The following is a 15,201-nucleotide window of genomic DNA, read 5'->3' as shown; positions in this document are numbered from 1 at the left end:
TCTGAACGAACGAAAAGAGAAAAAAGAAAACAGGAGTCGTGCGTTGGAGTTCTAAAATTCGATTACTCGCGGAAGCTTGTTTCGTGTTCTTGACGAATCGAAGTCGATTGAAGTTCGTTTTTATTGTTACCGTACCGAAAAACCTTACGCTCGCCTCGTCGCCTGAGCTTAGGATCGGGTGGCACGAATAGTGGCACGAGAAGTGTTAACAATAAACGCAATATTCGTCATGCACAGTAGCCTGTCGAGTCAAAAAGTTCATAAATATATAATACAGATCCGTGTACACAGAAGGAATCTCGAAATCCTCCGGCTAAATTATGGCAAGGTATCTTCTATGCGACGGTAGAAAATTCCATACAGGGTCCAGTGTTCGTGCGAAAAATCTTGTAGATAGCAAAATATTACAAACAATTTTAATTTACAATTTTTATAATAAAGCTAAATTGTTGATTTTTAAAGACGTTCTTTTTTAGACATTCTGTATACAATTTCCTCGGGACTTTATCTCACAGAACACGGCTGCCATAACTTAACCAGACGCTTTGGAGACACCCTGCAGAATCGTTCGCACCAATTTCCCCGTTCGATACAATTCGCCCTCCGGCAGGAGGTCAATTATAATTGAAACCACCGACAGTCTCGGTCGAAATCAAATCAAATCTATATGTCGATGATACCTGCATCGGTGATTTCAATCGTTCGTCTTGCGAAGCAGAGCAGACAATTTTGGAGATAATGCCACTTTACTGACGTACCAATAAAAGGCCGTTTCGAAAACCAACTTTTAATATTTTGCTGTGAGAAAAACTGGAGAATAGAGTTAACAGCTAATATCACTGTAAAATCCGGAATTTTTCAGATTGATTATCCTTAAAAAAAATTCCCTAAAATGGCAGGGTTTTAGTCAAGATGGTAGCCCTTTGATCCTCTAGATTCCAGGACCTGGGGCCTTCAAAGAAGCCTAGGACCTAGAACCATCTATTCTGCTTGGCAGGACAAGATCCTTCGTCCCTCACACTGAAAGCAGCGTGATATCCTTCGGCGGATAGAACCAGTGTCGCCAGATGAGGGGAGGGAGCACGAATCGAGGGGAAGTTACCCCCTCTCTGCCAGTACCGGAGTACGCGGGACAGAGACGGAAAGCGTCACGTGACCGCAGGCTTCCGCGGGCCCCGGAAGCGTAGGGACTAGTGCGGTAGAGGGGGAAGTTAGAGTGGGGGGACAAGTCTTGATCCGGCGACACTGGATAGAACAGCGATTCCAAATCGAAACGTTGGTACACGCGTGCACAGGTGGACATGGCTCGCATCGACACCGAGGTAGCTAACCAACCGGCGGCCACTCACCTGTTGAATACGAATTTTCCTGTGCTTAGGCACCGTGTCGTTCAGCGTGACCTTGCCGGGCTCGTTCGTGGGACGAATGTCTTTCAAGGACTCGACGCTGGGCGACGCGTCGGACGCGTTCCGAGCCATCTCGCCGGAAACCGACTTCTTCACCCTGTTTCCGCACTTCTCGGCGGCCTCGAGCGGGTTCACGTACAGATTATTGGTGTCCGCCGCCTCCTCGGTCAGATCGCCCTGGGAACCGATATAATTACGTTATCGGCGATCAGCGTCGATTGCCTCTTAATGGCCCGGATGTGCCCCCACGAGATTCAATCGCATTACGGGTTTTAATCCCTTAGCCCCCGCCGTCGCCGCGGCGGGACGCAATTGAAAATCGTTCCCGTCGATTGTGCCACCGCCGTTTACTCGCGGGCCATCGACAAAGTAAATCCGGCTCGTTCGGTCCGCCATGATTCTCCGTTTAACCCCTTGCACTACGATTTATCTTACGGTTTCAGTGACTAGAAATTTTTTGGAATCCTCAATTTCTTAAAAAAAAGGAGAAAATTCATATCTACTGTATGCCTGTATGTTTTTCAATAGCTGTACATTAACGACGCCAAAATAGAATTTTATCTGAGTTTAAAGGAAATCAATAACATACGTATTTATTAGACTCTGTTCAGAATCTTCATCACGAGCATGACTCGATATTGTAGGGCAAGGGGTTATGAGCCAAGGGTAGCCACATGACTTTTGCAGAGTCAGCAGGTCGATAACTGCTGTATAATTTCCGTTCACAGCCTTCAGACACTGACTTAAGATCCGTCCTACGTCTGTGACTAAACTTGTCACATTTTTTGCTCTGTATTATTATTATTATCGATATTATGAATTCTGACGCCCGAAACGTGCTTCGAGTTTTTGGCTTTATTTCGCAGAGAGTCAAGACAAAATATAGCTCAATTTGTAGTTGCAGATATTTTCTAGCGCGCGTTACTCTCGATTTCGTCCAGAAAACTCATCCAATGGTGTAAAAATGCTTGGATGCTACGGCATGCACATCGTCAATTTTTGGCCTACTTCTAACGCTTATATTACCAAATATCTGCATAATCTCGTCAGCTCGTGACCAGCGCGCGCTAGATTGAACCTTTCTCTTTCGAACGAGCCCTTTCCCAGCGAAAAATATTCTCATATAAGGACGAAAAGTTGAGGCACGTAAAACCACTTTTCGCCTATTTTTATCGGTAACGTAGTAACTCTACCTTATCGCGAATCTACGGAATCTTCTTCGTGTCACGGCAGTGACAAGTGATTTTTAAGAATTTTTTTGAGAATGACTATTAAAATAAATAAATAAAATAAAATAAATTAAATAAATTGTGGTTGTTCGCTCTACTACAATTCTCCATTTGGCTGTGTACAAAGATGAACAACGTAACTCGATCACCTTGAACATCTTACTTGCTCTTGATAATGAGTGCAAATGTTAAAGAAACATATTTGGTTCGAAGAGACAAATATTGATCGAATAAATGCGCGTATTGATTTTTGACCAAAGAAATCGTGGTAGTTAACTCTGCTGTAATTTTCCAATTACCTGTATGTATAGGGTGAACTACACGAACAGCGTGAATATTTCAGTTGCTCTTGACGATAGGGCAAAATATTCAAGAGAAATATTCAGAGAAAACATTAAGTGCTTGATGTAAAGAAACGAATATAACGATGAACAGAATATTTTCAATGGGAGTACATACTTTCACAATCTTGCCACAATAAGAACCAATCCGACGATCTACGACACCGTAACCTTGAATTTGACTTTGCATACTAGTAAAATAAACACGAACAACCTCGAAATCTCGGAAAACATTGTTTCGCGACAGATGACTGTAACAGAGCGAGGTGAAACTTGAAACTGTTTACATTTTCAAGAAAGCAACAAATTGTATTCAGACTAGAAGGTCTCGTCTCGTTTCAGAGATCGTTATTCTCATTTGATAGGAAAATCGACAGTTAACATTAGGTTTACGGGGCACGTCTATTCGACATTACTTTATACAAATAACAAAAATGTATCTATTCAAATTTTTAGCCATTTCTTTTACAATATACAGTGAATTTTCGATATATGTCAACAACACGGGTCTTTTCAGTATCTAGGAGACATACCCGAGCCGTGTTATGTTTATACTCCTCGGCGTCCGAGGCTTCTCGAGCTCGCGAGCCCTCATGGGATATACTGCGCGGTAGTGGGGATAATTCCGCGACGTTTATCACCCAGGCCTTAGCGACATATATAAAGAAATCACTGTATACCCAAAGAAATAAATTTTTGTAATAATTCGTGCATTTTTACAATTTCGATAATTAAGAATTCTAGAACCCGTCATTTTGGCGGGTCCCGTAGACCTAGTGTTAGTCAAGATTCTCAAATTTCTCAGAAAAGGGGCGGGCTCGAAAGGATCGATTACCGAACACGGGTAGGCGTGTATCGGGCGGTGAAAGTTAATCGGTGGGTTCGAGGAGGATGCCAATTTCCTAGGGATATCAATTTCAATACCTGAGACGGATGCGTCTGACAGCTGGCATACGTATCGGAGCTGTCCACGCTTCCTTGCTCGTTGTAAGCTCTCCCGTAGCCGGTGATCTCCAACGGTTGAGCCGGTGACGTCTTCGTCTCGGTGAAGATCGTATGCAGGGGCGGCTCCATCAACATCCCGGACCGCATTGACCTCATCTCCTGGCAGATCGGAGTACGAAAGTCGCTGGTCGCCAGCGGCATTATATTTTCCGCGTCACTGAATTCTTTGTATTCCTAGAAACACCGAGCATGGTGAAAAGTCTCGGCTCGTCGAGGACGGCTCGCTGCACAAAGCGCCCCGCCATCAACGCGGCTCTCAGCCTAAAAGTCGCCGGGAAAACGCGACGAGCCTCGTCGCACGGTACAATGTCCTTTTCACCTCGATTTTGTCATTGAATTTCTCATTTTCCTCTCCTTAACGAAGGCCGCGCATTGAATTCGTGTGGAAAAGGATTTTTTCAAATGTAAATTCGGGGCACAGTTGAAAAGCCATGTTTTTAAACATGCAAATTCGCGGCAGAGTTGAAAAGGGATTTTTCTGAAAATGTAAATTCGTGGCAGAGTTGAGAAGGAATCTTTTTTAATGGAAAGAGAAAGATAAAGTAATTGTCTTAGAAGAAAGACATATTCTTGGTTCGTGCGACGAATGTTACAGCCCAACTTGCAGAATTATAAATTACAAAAAGAGAATGCAGTTAATTCTTTTCCAATATAGGAATATTTCTCATAAAAAATAAAAAAAAAAAATAGTGGGAATTTTCTTAGTTGATAAGCAACATGAATTGACATTGTTCCTGGTATTACTACTTTATCTCGCGAATTACGACCGCACACTACGCGACAGTCTGCATAAAAAGATCGTTTAAAAAGAAATTTTAAATTTCGTTTAATCAAGTCCTCTGTAGCTTAATTAAAAAATATAACTTCCGGCTTGTTGGTTCAGAAGAACGGTTGTCCCCGCTGAACTGTTCTTTAATTAGGTCAGCGTCGAGCGGTTGAGCAGTTGTTCAGTGTTGTTTTTTGGAGAACGTATTTCAAAGAGATATTTTTAGAAAAAAAGTTCTTCCTTTTCAAGCGGACAACGAATTCAATGTCGTCCTGTGTACTTCGCCGTAACAAAATTATTAAGCGAACATTGACGTTCGCAAGCTGTTAACATTTACCGACGACGAAACTCGCGCATCGCTAATCGGAAAATTAATCGAGAAAATAGATTTCTGTTCGGGTGCTAGACGCTAAGAGGGGGAGGGGGACAAACAAAATTATTGTGTGCTCTCTAAATACTCGGATCTATTTGATGTGGCCGTTCTACGTTCGTATTGTTATACTCGCCTGATGTGTCCAAAAACGTATTTGCACGGTCATTAGAGCAGATTAGATAGTAGAAGACGGTATATACGGGGTGTTCCATCAAACGGGGGACACGCCTGAACGGTGAACGAGGACAGGAGAAAACTCTGAGAAAAGTTTGACATCGTTTGACCTCTACGTGACGAATTTTTTATCCCCGTACGAGATCAGCCATTGATACGCAACGGATTCATCGTGTTTCCGACAAATAGTTATGCTTTATGTTTATTTTAAATGTACAAGAACCTTAGGTAATTCTGAGAAACAATTATATTTACTCGAAATTTACAAGAATCTAACCCAGACCTCGGCCATTAATATAACTGTGTTCATTATAATTAATTAAACGTCATTTTTTTTTAAACTTGCTAAAACCTAACCCAGCTGTCAGCCACTGATGCACAACGTGTTCTTGACCAATAATTGTACTATACATTTACATGAAACTTACAAGAATAGAAAGAATTGTAGGAATTTTAGAATAACATTATACTTCAATTTCTCTTTTAACATAATTTTAGTGAGCAGTGTGCAAAACAATTTTGAAATGGTTTCAACGATGAACATTTATGTGTACTTTACCGGCGAAGTCAGAGGAGATGCGAACAGTAATAAAATCCCATAATACGAAGTAGACGATGCTACACGAGCAGCGTAGTACGGACCTGTATGCGTGAACATAAACACGATTCTCGACGTATATAGGGTCACATTGTAGTTGGCAGAGGTTTCAATGACATTCTATTGGGCGAGGAGAGTCCGCCGAAAGCAAGTTTGACCGTCACGACAGCAACATTGATCGGCATCAACTTCGAGATGCACGTACACACACGCGGCGAGTCGCATGCATCGCCAACAATGTGTAACGGGTAAGAAGTGTATAAATACCGTGACCTCGTGGTCAGAAAAGTGGAGCCACTGGCAGGACATTGTTGTCTCGCGAATTCTAGCTAGTTGAAATAACAACGGAGAAGCCATTGTCAGATGAATCATCAGAAATATGTTATTTTAACTGGCCCAGGTATCTGTTGCGAAAGTTGTTGCCCGAAATAATGGAGGCATCGTCGCGCACTAAAATAAAAAGGGATGTTTGCAAACACTGCTCACTGTGAGAAAACCTTTCGATGTCATAAGTTGCGCTGACAAGCAAAAAAAGTGGTAGAATCCTTGAGAGGAAGATGTCAAATAGGGTACACGAAGAACTCCTTTTTCATCGTTTGTTGCGTCCTCTGTCTAGGAACGAATTGGGTGTCACGCGTTACGGAACACCCTGTATAGTAACGTGGGCCTGCAATAAGATGCGAAAACATAAGGAAAGTCCGCTACTTGTTATAAAGGTCGTTCTCAAGCTAGCCAGAACCTACCGTAGATGCAGAAATCACGCGCTATATACATGTGTACATACAGAGAATCAATTGCAAAGTATTTTTTGGTTGAAATGCTTGTCTATCGTGCTTGTTACTCGAGTCCCTTTGTTCGCTAAACGAACGCATGCTGATAGGACGAAAAGTGGAAGAAAGAAGCGTTGTACTGCGAAATCCATTACAGGACACTGGAACGACAATGGCTGCGAGGGCTTTATTGGCCGATCACGAGCAGACGCGTCGACCGTTTGATTCGCGCCGTTCCGATAAAAAAAAATAGGGTCGAGTTGGCGTCGATTGAACTCGGACCGTTTGCGAACAAAACTCGTGAATTACTTGTTATAGATTTTGGAATTGCGATTGGGCGACGATCGAGTGCAAGAAAGATCCTTGACCGTCCCAAGCACCATTTTCATCATTGCAAACGAGGACAGTTTATATTTTTACTTCGTTGTAGTTAAAAAATATCGTTTCTCGAGAACGATTAATCAATTTTGTTTTGCTACAGTGCAGAAGTTCGAGGAAAAATTATTTCTCTGATTCGTTGTTCTACAGGCATATCAATGAACAAACTAATGGTATGTAAAATATATCAAACGATTCACGAGTAATTTCGCCGATTTTATAAGGTTTTCCTTCTCGGCCGCCATCTTGTTTCGCTCGCGATCGTGTAATGGACTCGAACGATCCAAGATCGTCGTTCAAGGAAAGCGTACATTCCGTGGTTCGAATTTTCTGTCGCGAAATGAGAGCGATAAATCGATTCTCGATGTTCGACGCGAAACGAAATACATAAAACTGAGAGAAAAAAAAAGAAAATAAGAAGAATTTACCGTAAGAGGTTCGTCAATTCGACGCTAGAACGCTGTACGCTCTGGAAATTGGAAAGTGACGATTGTATGCGTGTAACAATATCCTTCGTCGACGAAATTCGAGCATTGCCTTTTATTCGGCGACTCGTTTCGCGCGGTAACGACGCTCTGCCGCAAGCCGATTTTGTTGGCTCTCGAAAAATTTCAATTTATTAGGCTGCCGCGGTGTTTCTGTCGAGCGGCAAATCTGGGACACTTTTGAATATTTTAAATCGCCAATTAGACCTGTCCTCCAATCTTTTTTCCAAATTTTTATTCATCGCATTCATCCCAGTTGGCAAATCTGAATATTTCTGAACTGCGGAGCCCGGAAAGAGGCGCCAGCGAACAATGGCAGTTGAAGGCAAAAGAGAATGAGCAAGACGCCGATAGTTTACGGAAAAAGGTCAATTAAAATTTTTGGAATGTCGATTAAATTTCTCTGTCTATAATATTTCGTTGTGGTGTTACTTAAATCATCGGAAAATCCGATTTAATTTTAAAATATATGTCGAGGTACCATTTTGCCATTTATGGGACTTCACTTTAAATCGCAAGACTTTATACAACAGGTTAAGAGGTACTATTTTTTTAACTGAGGACAATGAAGCTGCTCTCGCAAAAGACTTTATATGAATTGTTATTTAAATGAACCACAACGAAGCTGCTCCCTTTTCGGAACAGAACGGACGGTCGAGGGTGACTCTAATTCCGTTCATTTCATTTAATTACTCTGCTTCTCGATCGTCGAGGCTCAGAAAATGGCGTTCGCCGCGTTTTTTCAAACCGACGTCGTTTCACGTGCTCTTTGGCGGACGGAACGTACACAGCAGCCTAATAAACCTCGTCACAGGGACTTTGCTTATCCGAATGAGAACTGGGTCGTCGAGATTTAATGGCTCCACAGCGAGAGCAAGTGTCGCAGCTGCGGATTCGCATTCATCATCATCACAGCTGTCGCATTTGCATCGCCGAAATTAATCTCCTCCCGCGTGTTCTAGATCCCGTCTCGAAAAGATCGAGCAAAGTCCCGTCGAGCGCGGTCGCATCGGCTCGTTCAATTCGAGCCTGAATTAACGGTTAAGTCGACGTGGTCCTGGGCATTAATCGATTAGATCGTTAATCGATTAGATCGCATGTCGCACAGCGGTCGGACGAATCGTGCCGCGCTCCCGTACGGGAACAACCGGGGCACGAATCATTCGACGCAACGGTGCGCCGGTGTGTTAGGGGATCGTTCGATCATGCTGTTGATAGGATGAATGAGAGTGTACCGTGCGTGTGTCTCTTGCTCTACGCAGCCAACCAACCAAGGAAAACGTTAAGGATTAGTATGAAAACTAAGATCGTTCTTTAACCTGTTTTTCCGGTGACCTTTCGGTGTTCCACCGATTTGCACGTTCGCGTTACTTTTTCTTTCACATTTCCTCCGCCGCTAATGAGTCTCGCGTTTCACCGAGCTCGCCGTTATAGAATTCGCGTTCATTAGGGCCGAGATCTCGTTAGGCCTCGCTTCCATTCGCTGCGAATCGCGACAATTTCGGTGTTCACGGCCGAAAAGCCACGCGGCGAACAGGTTAACGCATTCGTCGTGTAAATAATTACTGTCTAGAAATAATCTTCCGAGCTTTCTGCATGAGAATGTTCGATAGAGAAAGAGAGAGAGAGAGAGAGAGAGAGAGAGAGTGGAGAAGAGGAGAAAGAGTCTAAGTTCATGTTCGCAGGCAACGGAAGCGGTGTCAGTCTCTTGTCATGCCATACCACTAGTTGGAAAATCGTTTCTGGTGAATTCTCGTTGACACCTAGACTGTCTAATTTTCTCGCTAAACAACTAATTGTACGCAGTGAATGGGTGCGTGTGTTCTCGGTGTGCGGAGCAACGGGGCGAGTCTAGGACTTTCGAACACCGGCCACAAAATTACAACGCACGTCACAGAACTGTGCGCCTTTCTAAAAAAATTAAAAAAATTAAAAAAATATTTATTCCAATTGCAACGGGACCAGTTGGCACATTTTTTATTCCTTATTACATTTTGAGAATATCTAAGCAGTGGCTGCATAAAGTATTTATATCTCAAATAAAATGGCATTTATTTCATTGGTCCTCGGAAGCCGAATTTTCCAAGTTTCGAATCACTCGTATAACAACATATCACTTTCTTAGTATTTTAGAGTTAACGCGAAAATAAATTTCGTTTCGTTTTCGTCGGAAAATGTGCTAAAGAGGGCGAAAACTTGGTTCGCACGAGATTATTTCCACAGCGTGAGCTATGTGACGAAAGGGAACGCTGGCAATGAATTTAGCCGAACCGCTCGAGGGCGAAACGTGTTCCGCTCGGAGCGGCGTGTTTCGTGCAAAGACATTCGTCTCGGCTGTTAGCAGGTTGCAAGCAAATTGCCCGAACACGACCCGTTCGTTTGGACGTGTAGGAGTGGTTCACGGCACCGGTGTAGCATGCGAGCATGGCGTTCGTTGTTAAAATTGAAAGCAGGAAATTGTCCGTCGGCCGGTGTGCCATCGATTTCAATCGTGATACGTAGCGGGCATTTGCGAATTATTCGAAGGTAACCGGATAGGCCCGAATCGGGATAATGGCGTGCTCGAACGCGCCGAAACCAATGGCGAGACCGATTGTGCTCGCGTCGCGGCGACTTTGACGTTGACCTTGCCGCCGATTGTTTACCCCCGATGATGCAGAAGCGAATTCGCAGATGCCTACCACTTGTTGGCGACGGTAAGTGTATCCAGTTTGTAGCATGCTGTTTTATCTTTACATACAACGAATCAAATTCACGTTCCTCAGGAAATGTCTAACTAAAATTGTCCTAACACTTCGTATTCTTTAGTTTCTCAAACGGTTTCTGAACCCCTTACTTTATAATTTAATTCGAAAACTTCGGACTCGAACATACTGAATCATATTGCCTGACGCACAATGGCACGTTTAACCTACTTACACATTAATTACACACTAACCACTATAGTGGTCTCCGTGGAAAGCATCAGTTTGAACGGTACAAGCCACTATAGTGGCTTTTGTGCCCTCCGTGGCCAGGTGCGCCGTCCCTCGGAGACAGAGTCGCGGACGATCGCGCCATACTGAAGAGGTTAAGTAGGCATCGATGGAAAATAAAATAATTTGCTTCAAAATCGATGTACAATGACTAGATTGCTACACTGAAAGTTGAAAATAATTAACTTCGGCGTACGGAACCAATAATGTCCCTGACACGTTAACCGTTCGAATCAAAGATACAAAATCAGAGAAAATAAAGAAAGAGAATAATGCCATGTAAATGGCTTGTAATGAAGCTATAGTAAAAAGTCAAATTCTCAATGACCAGCATCTTCCGACAATAGCCACCGAACGACTGTGATTAGTCAAGTTCAAGGAAAGAGGAGCAGCGAGATCGTCCGGAAGATTGTGATTATCAAAGGGTACCGAACGAACATGCTAACGAACTGGATAGGCTTCCTCGTCGGGCAAAACTATGGCAGTCTGCTTAGGATTAAGAGACAGGGTCAGAGCCGGAGGCGTCGTGTGCGTTCGTGTCTAAATGACGCGAGCTAACGATGCCTGCGCCTCCGCCGAGAAAATGGCCAGCTCGCACGCAATTCGAATTAGTCGAGCCGCGGGGCTCGTTCGCGTTTAAGGCCGAGTCGGTACCTGGCGGAGGAGCATAATCGAGCGCGGGTAAACGAACGCGGAGGAAGAACGCGTGACATTACTATAATGGATACGAACGAATGCAGGTGAACGCGATCCATCATCCGCGCGACGCCTCGAGTCGAGGTCGAATGCTTCGCTCCAATAAATTATTTCTGGACCATTTAGCGCAATTGTACTTTTTCCCATGTCTTTTCTATCTGGTCTTCGCAATTTCTTCCACCGGAAATGCACGACATCCGCAGTCTCAGTAATGACAAAGATAAAGAAAACAGTTCTAAAATTATTGTGTCTTGGCAATCTGTAAATTCAAACTGATTTTGTACTCTGGAGAAGCTCAAAATAAAATTAAATGTAAATGTAAATTATGTTACGCATATGTTCTTCAGGGTACGGTATCGTTTTTTACAGTCACCATTTCAAACTGTATAAACTTTTGCAAAACGATCACGGTTCAGTCTAAATTAGGTATAAATTGAATACAAAATCTACCACAACAGCAACGCAGACTGCGGATCTTTACATAAATATAAATTGTGCTTGAGTCTAAATTAGGTATAAATAAAAAATGTACCACAATAGCAACGCAGACTGCGGATCTTTACATAAATATAAATTGTGGATGAGTCTAAATTAGGTATAAATAAAAAATGTACCACAATAGCAGTGCAGACTGCGGATCTTTACATAAATATAAATTGTGGATGAGTCTAAATTAGGTATAAATAAAAAATGTACCACAATAGCAGTGCAGACTGCGGATCTTTGCATAAATATAAATTGTGGTTAAGTCTAAATTAGGTATAAATAAAAAATGTACCACAATAGCAGTGCAGACTGCGGATCTCTGCATAAATATAAATTGTCACAGATTCGCATAGAACGAAGCCAAGAATTGAAGACGTTCTTCAAGAAGGAGACCTCGTTGAACATTCTCAACAGCGACAAATTATAATTCTAAAGTGAATTCGTGCAGAAGGGCCGCAGTTCAGCAATAATATTCTCCGGCTTCGTTCATGCTGTCTGTAGACAGAAAGCATTCGGCCCGGATGTAGCCTAACTGTTCCGCGTTCGTTCGCGTTTGTTCGTGCTCGTTGGCCAGGTGAGAGACCCGCTTGAAGCTCTGAATGGGCCGGTGTTCGTGTCAATGAGAAAGTTCTGTGCTTCTGGGGGGTTGAAACGGTGGAAAAGTTTGTTGCTGGGGGTGGGGGATGAGAGTGAGAGAGAAAGAGTGAGCGAAAGAACGAGAGAGTGAGTGAGAAAGAGAGAGAGAGAGAGAGAGAGAGAGAGAGAGAGAGGGGGGGGTTATCGGATCGGGGGTGGCAGTGCATACACCCAGTGGACTATACATGAAAACCGTGCATCGGCCGTAAGAAACACGGAAACAGTGGCGGATACAGAGACAACGTATAAAAAAGCCAGGGGACGAGTACAGCGACGGTGGAATTTCCCGTCGTTCGCGCGTCAATTCCGTCGATCGATCTCGATCGGACTGCTGAAGACAGTTTGTGCGAAGCGATAGAGGAAGATCGTCGAGCTTCGCGAGAGAATAAAACAGAACTGTATATACATGTACAAATCATATATATATATATGTATATAATATATGTACGCAGAGATAATCTAATGGAGAAAAAAGGTAAAGTATAGTCGTTCGATCGGTAAATTCCCAATAAATTCTCTGGACAGCCCATTGGTGTATGTAGTGCCGCCTAAGGAAGAACGTTAGTGATCGTAAATACCTTCGTAGTACAAAAGCAACACTCGAATTCGCTAGGTAATTCATCATTTTTCTCGAATTTTCTGCTGTCTTTTTTCTCTTCATCCTACAATGTCACACACACAATGTCCCATTTTACTTGGCGTCAACACACGGCACGCGGTCGGAAGCGGTCGGATCATTTCGCGATCATTTCTCTCCACGATGCTCTCCTTTCAAAAAGGTTCACAGACGCGAACGCGGGTCGGTCGCGTTCGAATTGTTCAGCTCGGAGAGATTTCGCGAGCTCCGGCGAGACAATAGCGTACAGGGACAATATCGTGAAAGCGACAACGAAATCATTCGAACGCTTCTCGAGCGAGCGAACATGTAATTAATCCTTTGAAGCACGCGATCACAAGAGTACACGATCCGATTCCGGTTTCTCTATCCGATCCGAGAGCTGCGTCTCGAGCAAAAGTTTTTCCCCGATGGCGATTCCGTTCGATTAGAATTCTCGTGGGAAACGTGTCGCACCTTTCGCACGGTGCTTCAAAGGCTTAAACGAGGCAACGTATGATCACGTGGAGCCAGAGAGATAGCGAGAGATAAAGAGAGTGAGAGAGAGAGAGAGAAACACACACAGAGAGAGAGAGAGAGAGAGAGAGAGAGAGAGAGAGAGAGAGAGAGACAGAAGGTTCTCGTGTCGAAAAAGGGTGAGAAGGAAAACGTGTCGCGATAGTGTTCATTTGTGTACGTGAATTACTTCATAAAATCGTGGTATTCCTGATACTCTAATTACTATTCCGATAGTCGGTGGTCTTGATACGGATTCAATATCGCAGCTGTTTTTTTCCTTTGTATTAAAATCATATAGATTTGTAAATCGTAAAGAACTTAATAGATTTATATTCTTTGGATGAATTAGAAATTTTGCTAGAAATCGTGGATTCGGTCGTCGCATTGTGATTTTGTTTAATTTTCCTTACCACTACTTATGAACTGTCTAGTGTGTGTACGACAGAACGTGAACTGTGACAAAACGTGTTCGTTTGTTGGTAAACCGTGTGACAGTGAACGCGGTCAAGTGAAGGTCATCTCGGGATGTGTAAAAAGAGTGGAAGAAGGATCGCACAATGTGTTGGAGCGGTGAGATCGGTGAAATGGCCGCTTATACGAATTTGTGTTCGACAATGCACTTAAAAAAATGTTCAAAACTTGTACTTAACAATGAATATTAACCCATTTGCATCACTAGCGTATACATACGCTCAATTTTCCTGGTCACTATCACTGCAGCGTATATATACGCACAATTTATTTTTTCTTATAATGCTGAAATATGTAGCCATTTTTGTACTTAAATATAATAAAAAAAAAATTTTGTGATAAAGGCCTCCTTTTCATATTTCCTTATGATGCAAATGGGTTAATTGCAAGTATGCTTTAATCCTTCTGGAAACATACTACGATGATATTTTCATTGAAAAGCGAATTAGAAAACCAAGTGGAATAAAAAAGATCTGAGTTTATTAAAAAAAAAAACATCCTGAATGTTCATTCATCATTGGCACGAACGTTTAATTTAATCCGAGTGAAAATACGTTGGCTAATAGAATCGGTGTATTTTAAGACGTGAAATGTAAGAAACATTAATAACTAATTTTAGCTTTCTTGTATAAGTTTACGGTGATTTATTTACTGTTAGACTGTGATTTATCGAACACACATTCGTACGAGCATTTTCACATGACAGCCCAACACACTGTCCCATTATTGTGCCAAACTGTTTAGACACCCTGTGTAGCATAATCGTGTGTGGTCGGACGTCACAATTGCTTTTCGTTACTTACACGAATCAAAAGTACGAACAGAAGTTACCGGAATCTGCTGTCCTGTCTATGTCCCCGCAAATAAACTCTTTCGGATCGATGACGTTCGTATAGATCGCTCGCATAGATCTCGTTCGCGACACGTTAATTACTTCGCAGCTGAAACAGCTACTTAACGAAACTCCTTGAAAAAATAAAACGTGAAAGGTACTCGTTTTGGTGGTTGTTGTTGTTGTTTTTTTTTTCGTTGGGTGGAACAGTGTTTTCAGAAATCTCGAAATCGCGTCCAAGTATCATAATTGTCAATTTTAAAAAATTGCTTCTTCTGGTGAGGTGAGAAAAATAAAAAAAAATACAAATTCTTTAACGTTGGACTGTGAAAATCTATGAGTTGTTAGTTTGTAAAACATTTCAGATGTAATGTTGTAGTTAAAAAAAAAATAAAAAGTTATAAAAATAAAATTTCCTGTTGAATACAAGTACCTATTAAATAAATTCGGTTGTTAGTGTGATATA

The 15,201-nt window shown here is 42.5% G+C and overlaps 1 protein-coding gene across 2 annotated transcripts in view; it reads right to left on the bottom strand.

Annotated features, from left to right (window-relative positions):
• Shab (Shaker cognate b) overlaps positions 1-15,201 on the bottom strand; it is a 73,451-nt gene that overhangs the window by 11,717 nt on the left and 46,533 nt on the right. Inside the window, exons 4-6 of one of the 2 annotated variants that reach the window (XM_076805637.1) lie at positions 12,897-12,980; positions 3,901-4,155; positions 1,350-1,583 (exon numbers count right to left, since the gene is read on the bottom strand). In XM_076805637.1, the coding sequence (XP_076661752.1) occupies positions 1,350-1,583; positions 3,901-4,155; positions 12,897-12,980 (573 nt within the window). The remainder of the gene's footprint in view (positions 1-1,349; positions 1,584-3,900; positions 4,156-12,896; positions 12,981-15,201) is intronic. The other variant, XM_076805638.1, reaches the window with a different exon arrangement.

This window comes from Halictus rubicundus, chromosome 2 (genome assembly GCF_050948215.1).
Source record: "Halictus rubicundus isolate RS-2024b chromosome 2, iyHalRubi1_principal, whole genome shotgun sequence".
In the NCBI taxonomy this organism is placed as follows: domain Eukaryota; kingdom Metazoa; phylum Arthropoda; class Insecta; order Hymenoptera; family Halictidae; genus Halictus; species Halictus rubicundus.
The sequence above is the reverse complement of the archived record's forward strand: the minus strand, read 5'-3'. Positions and strand labels throughout refer to the sequence as shown.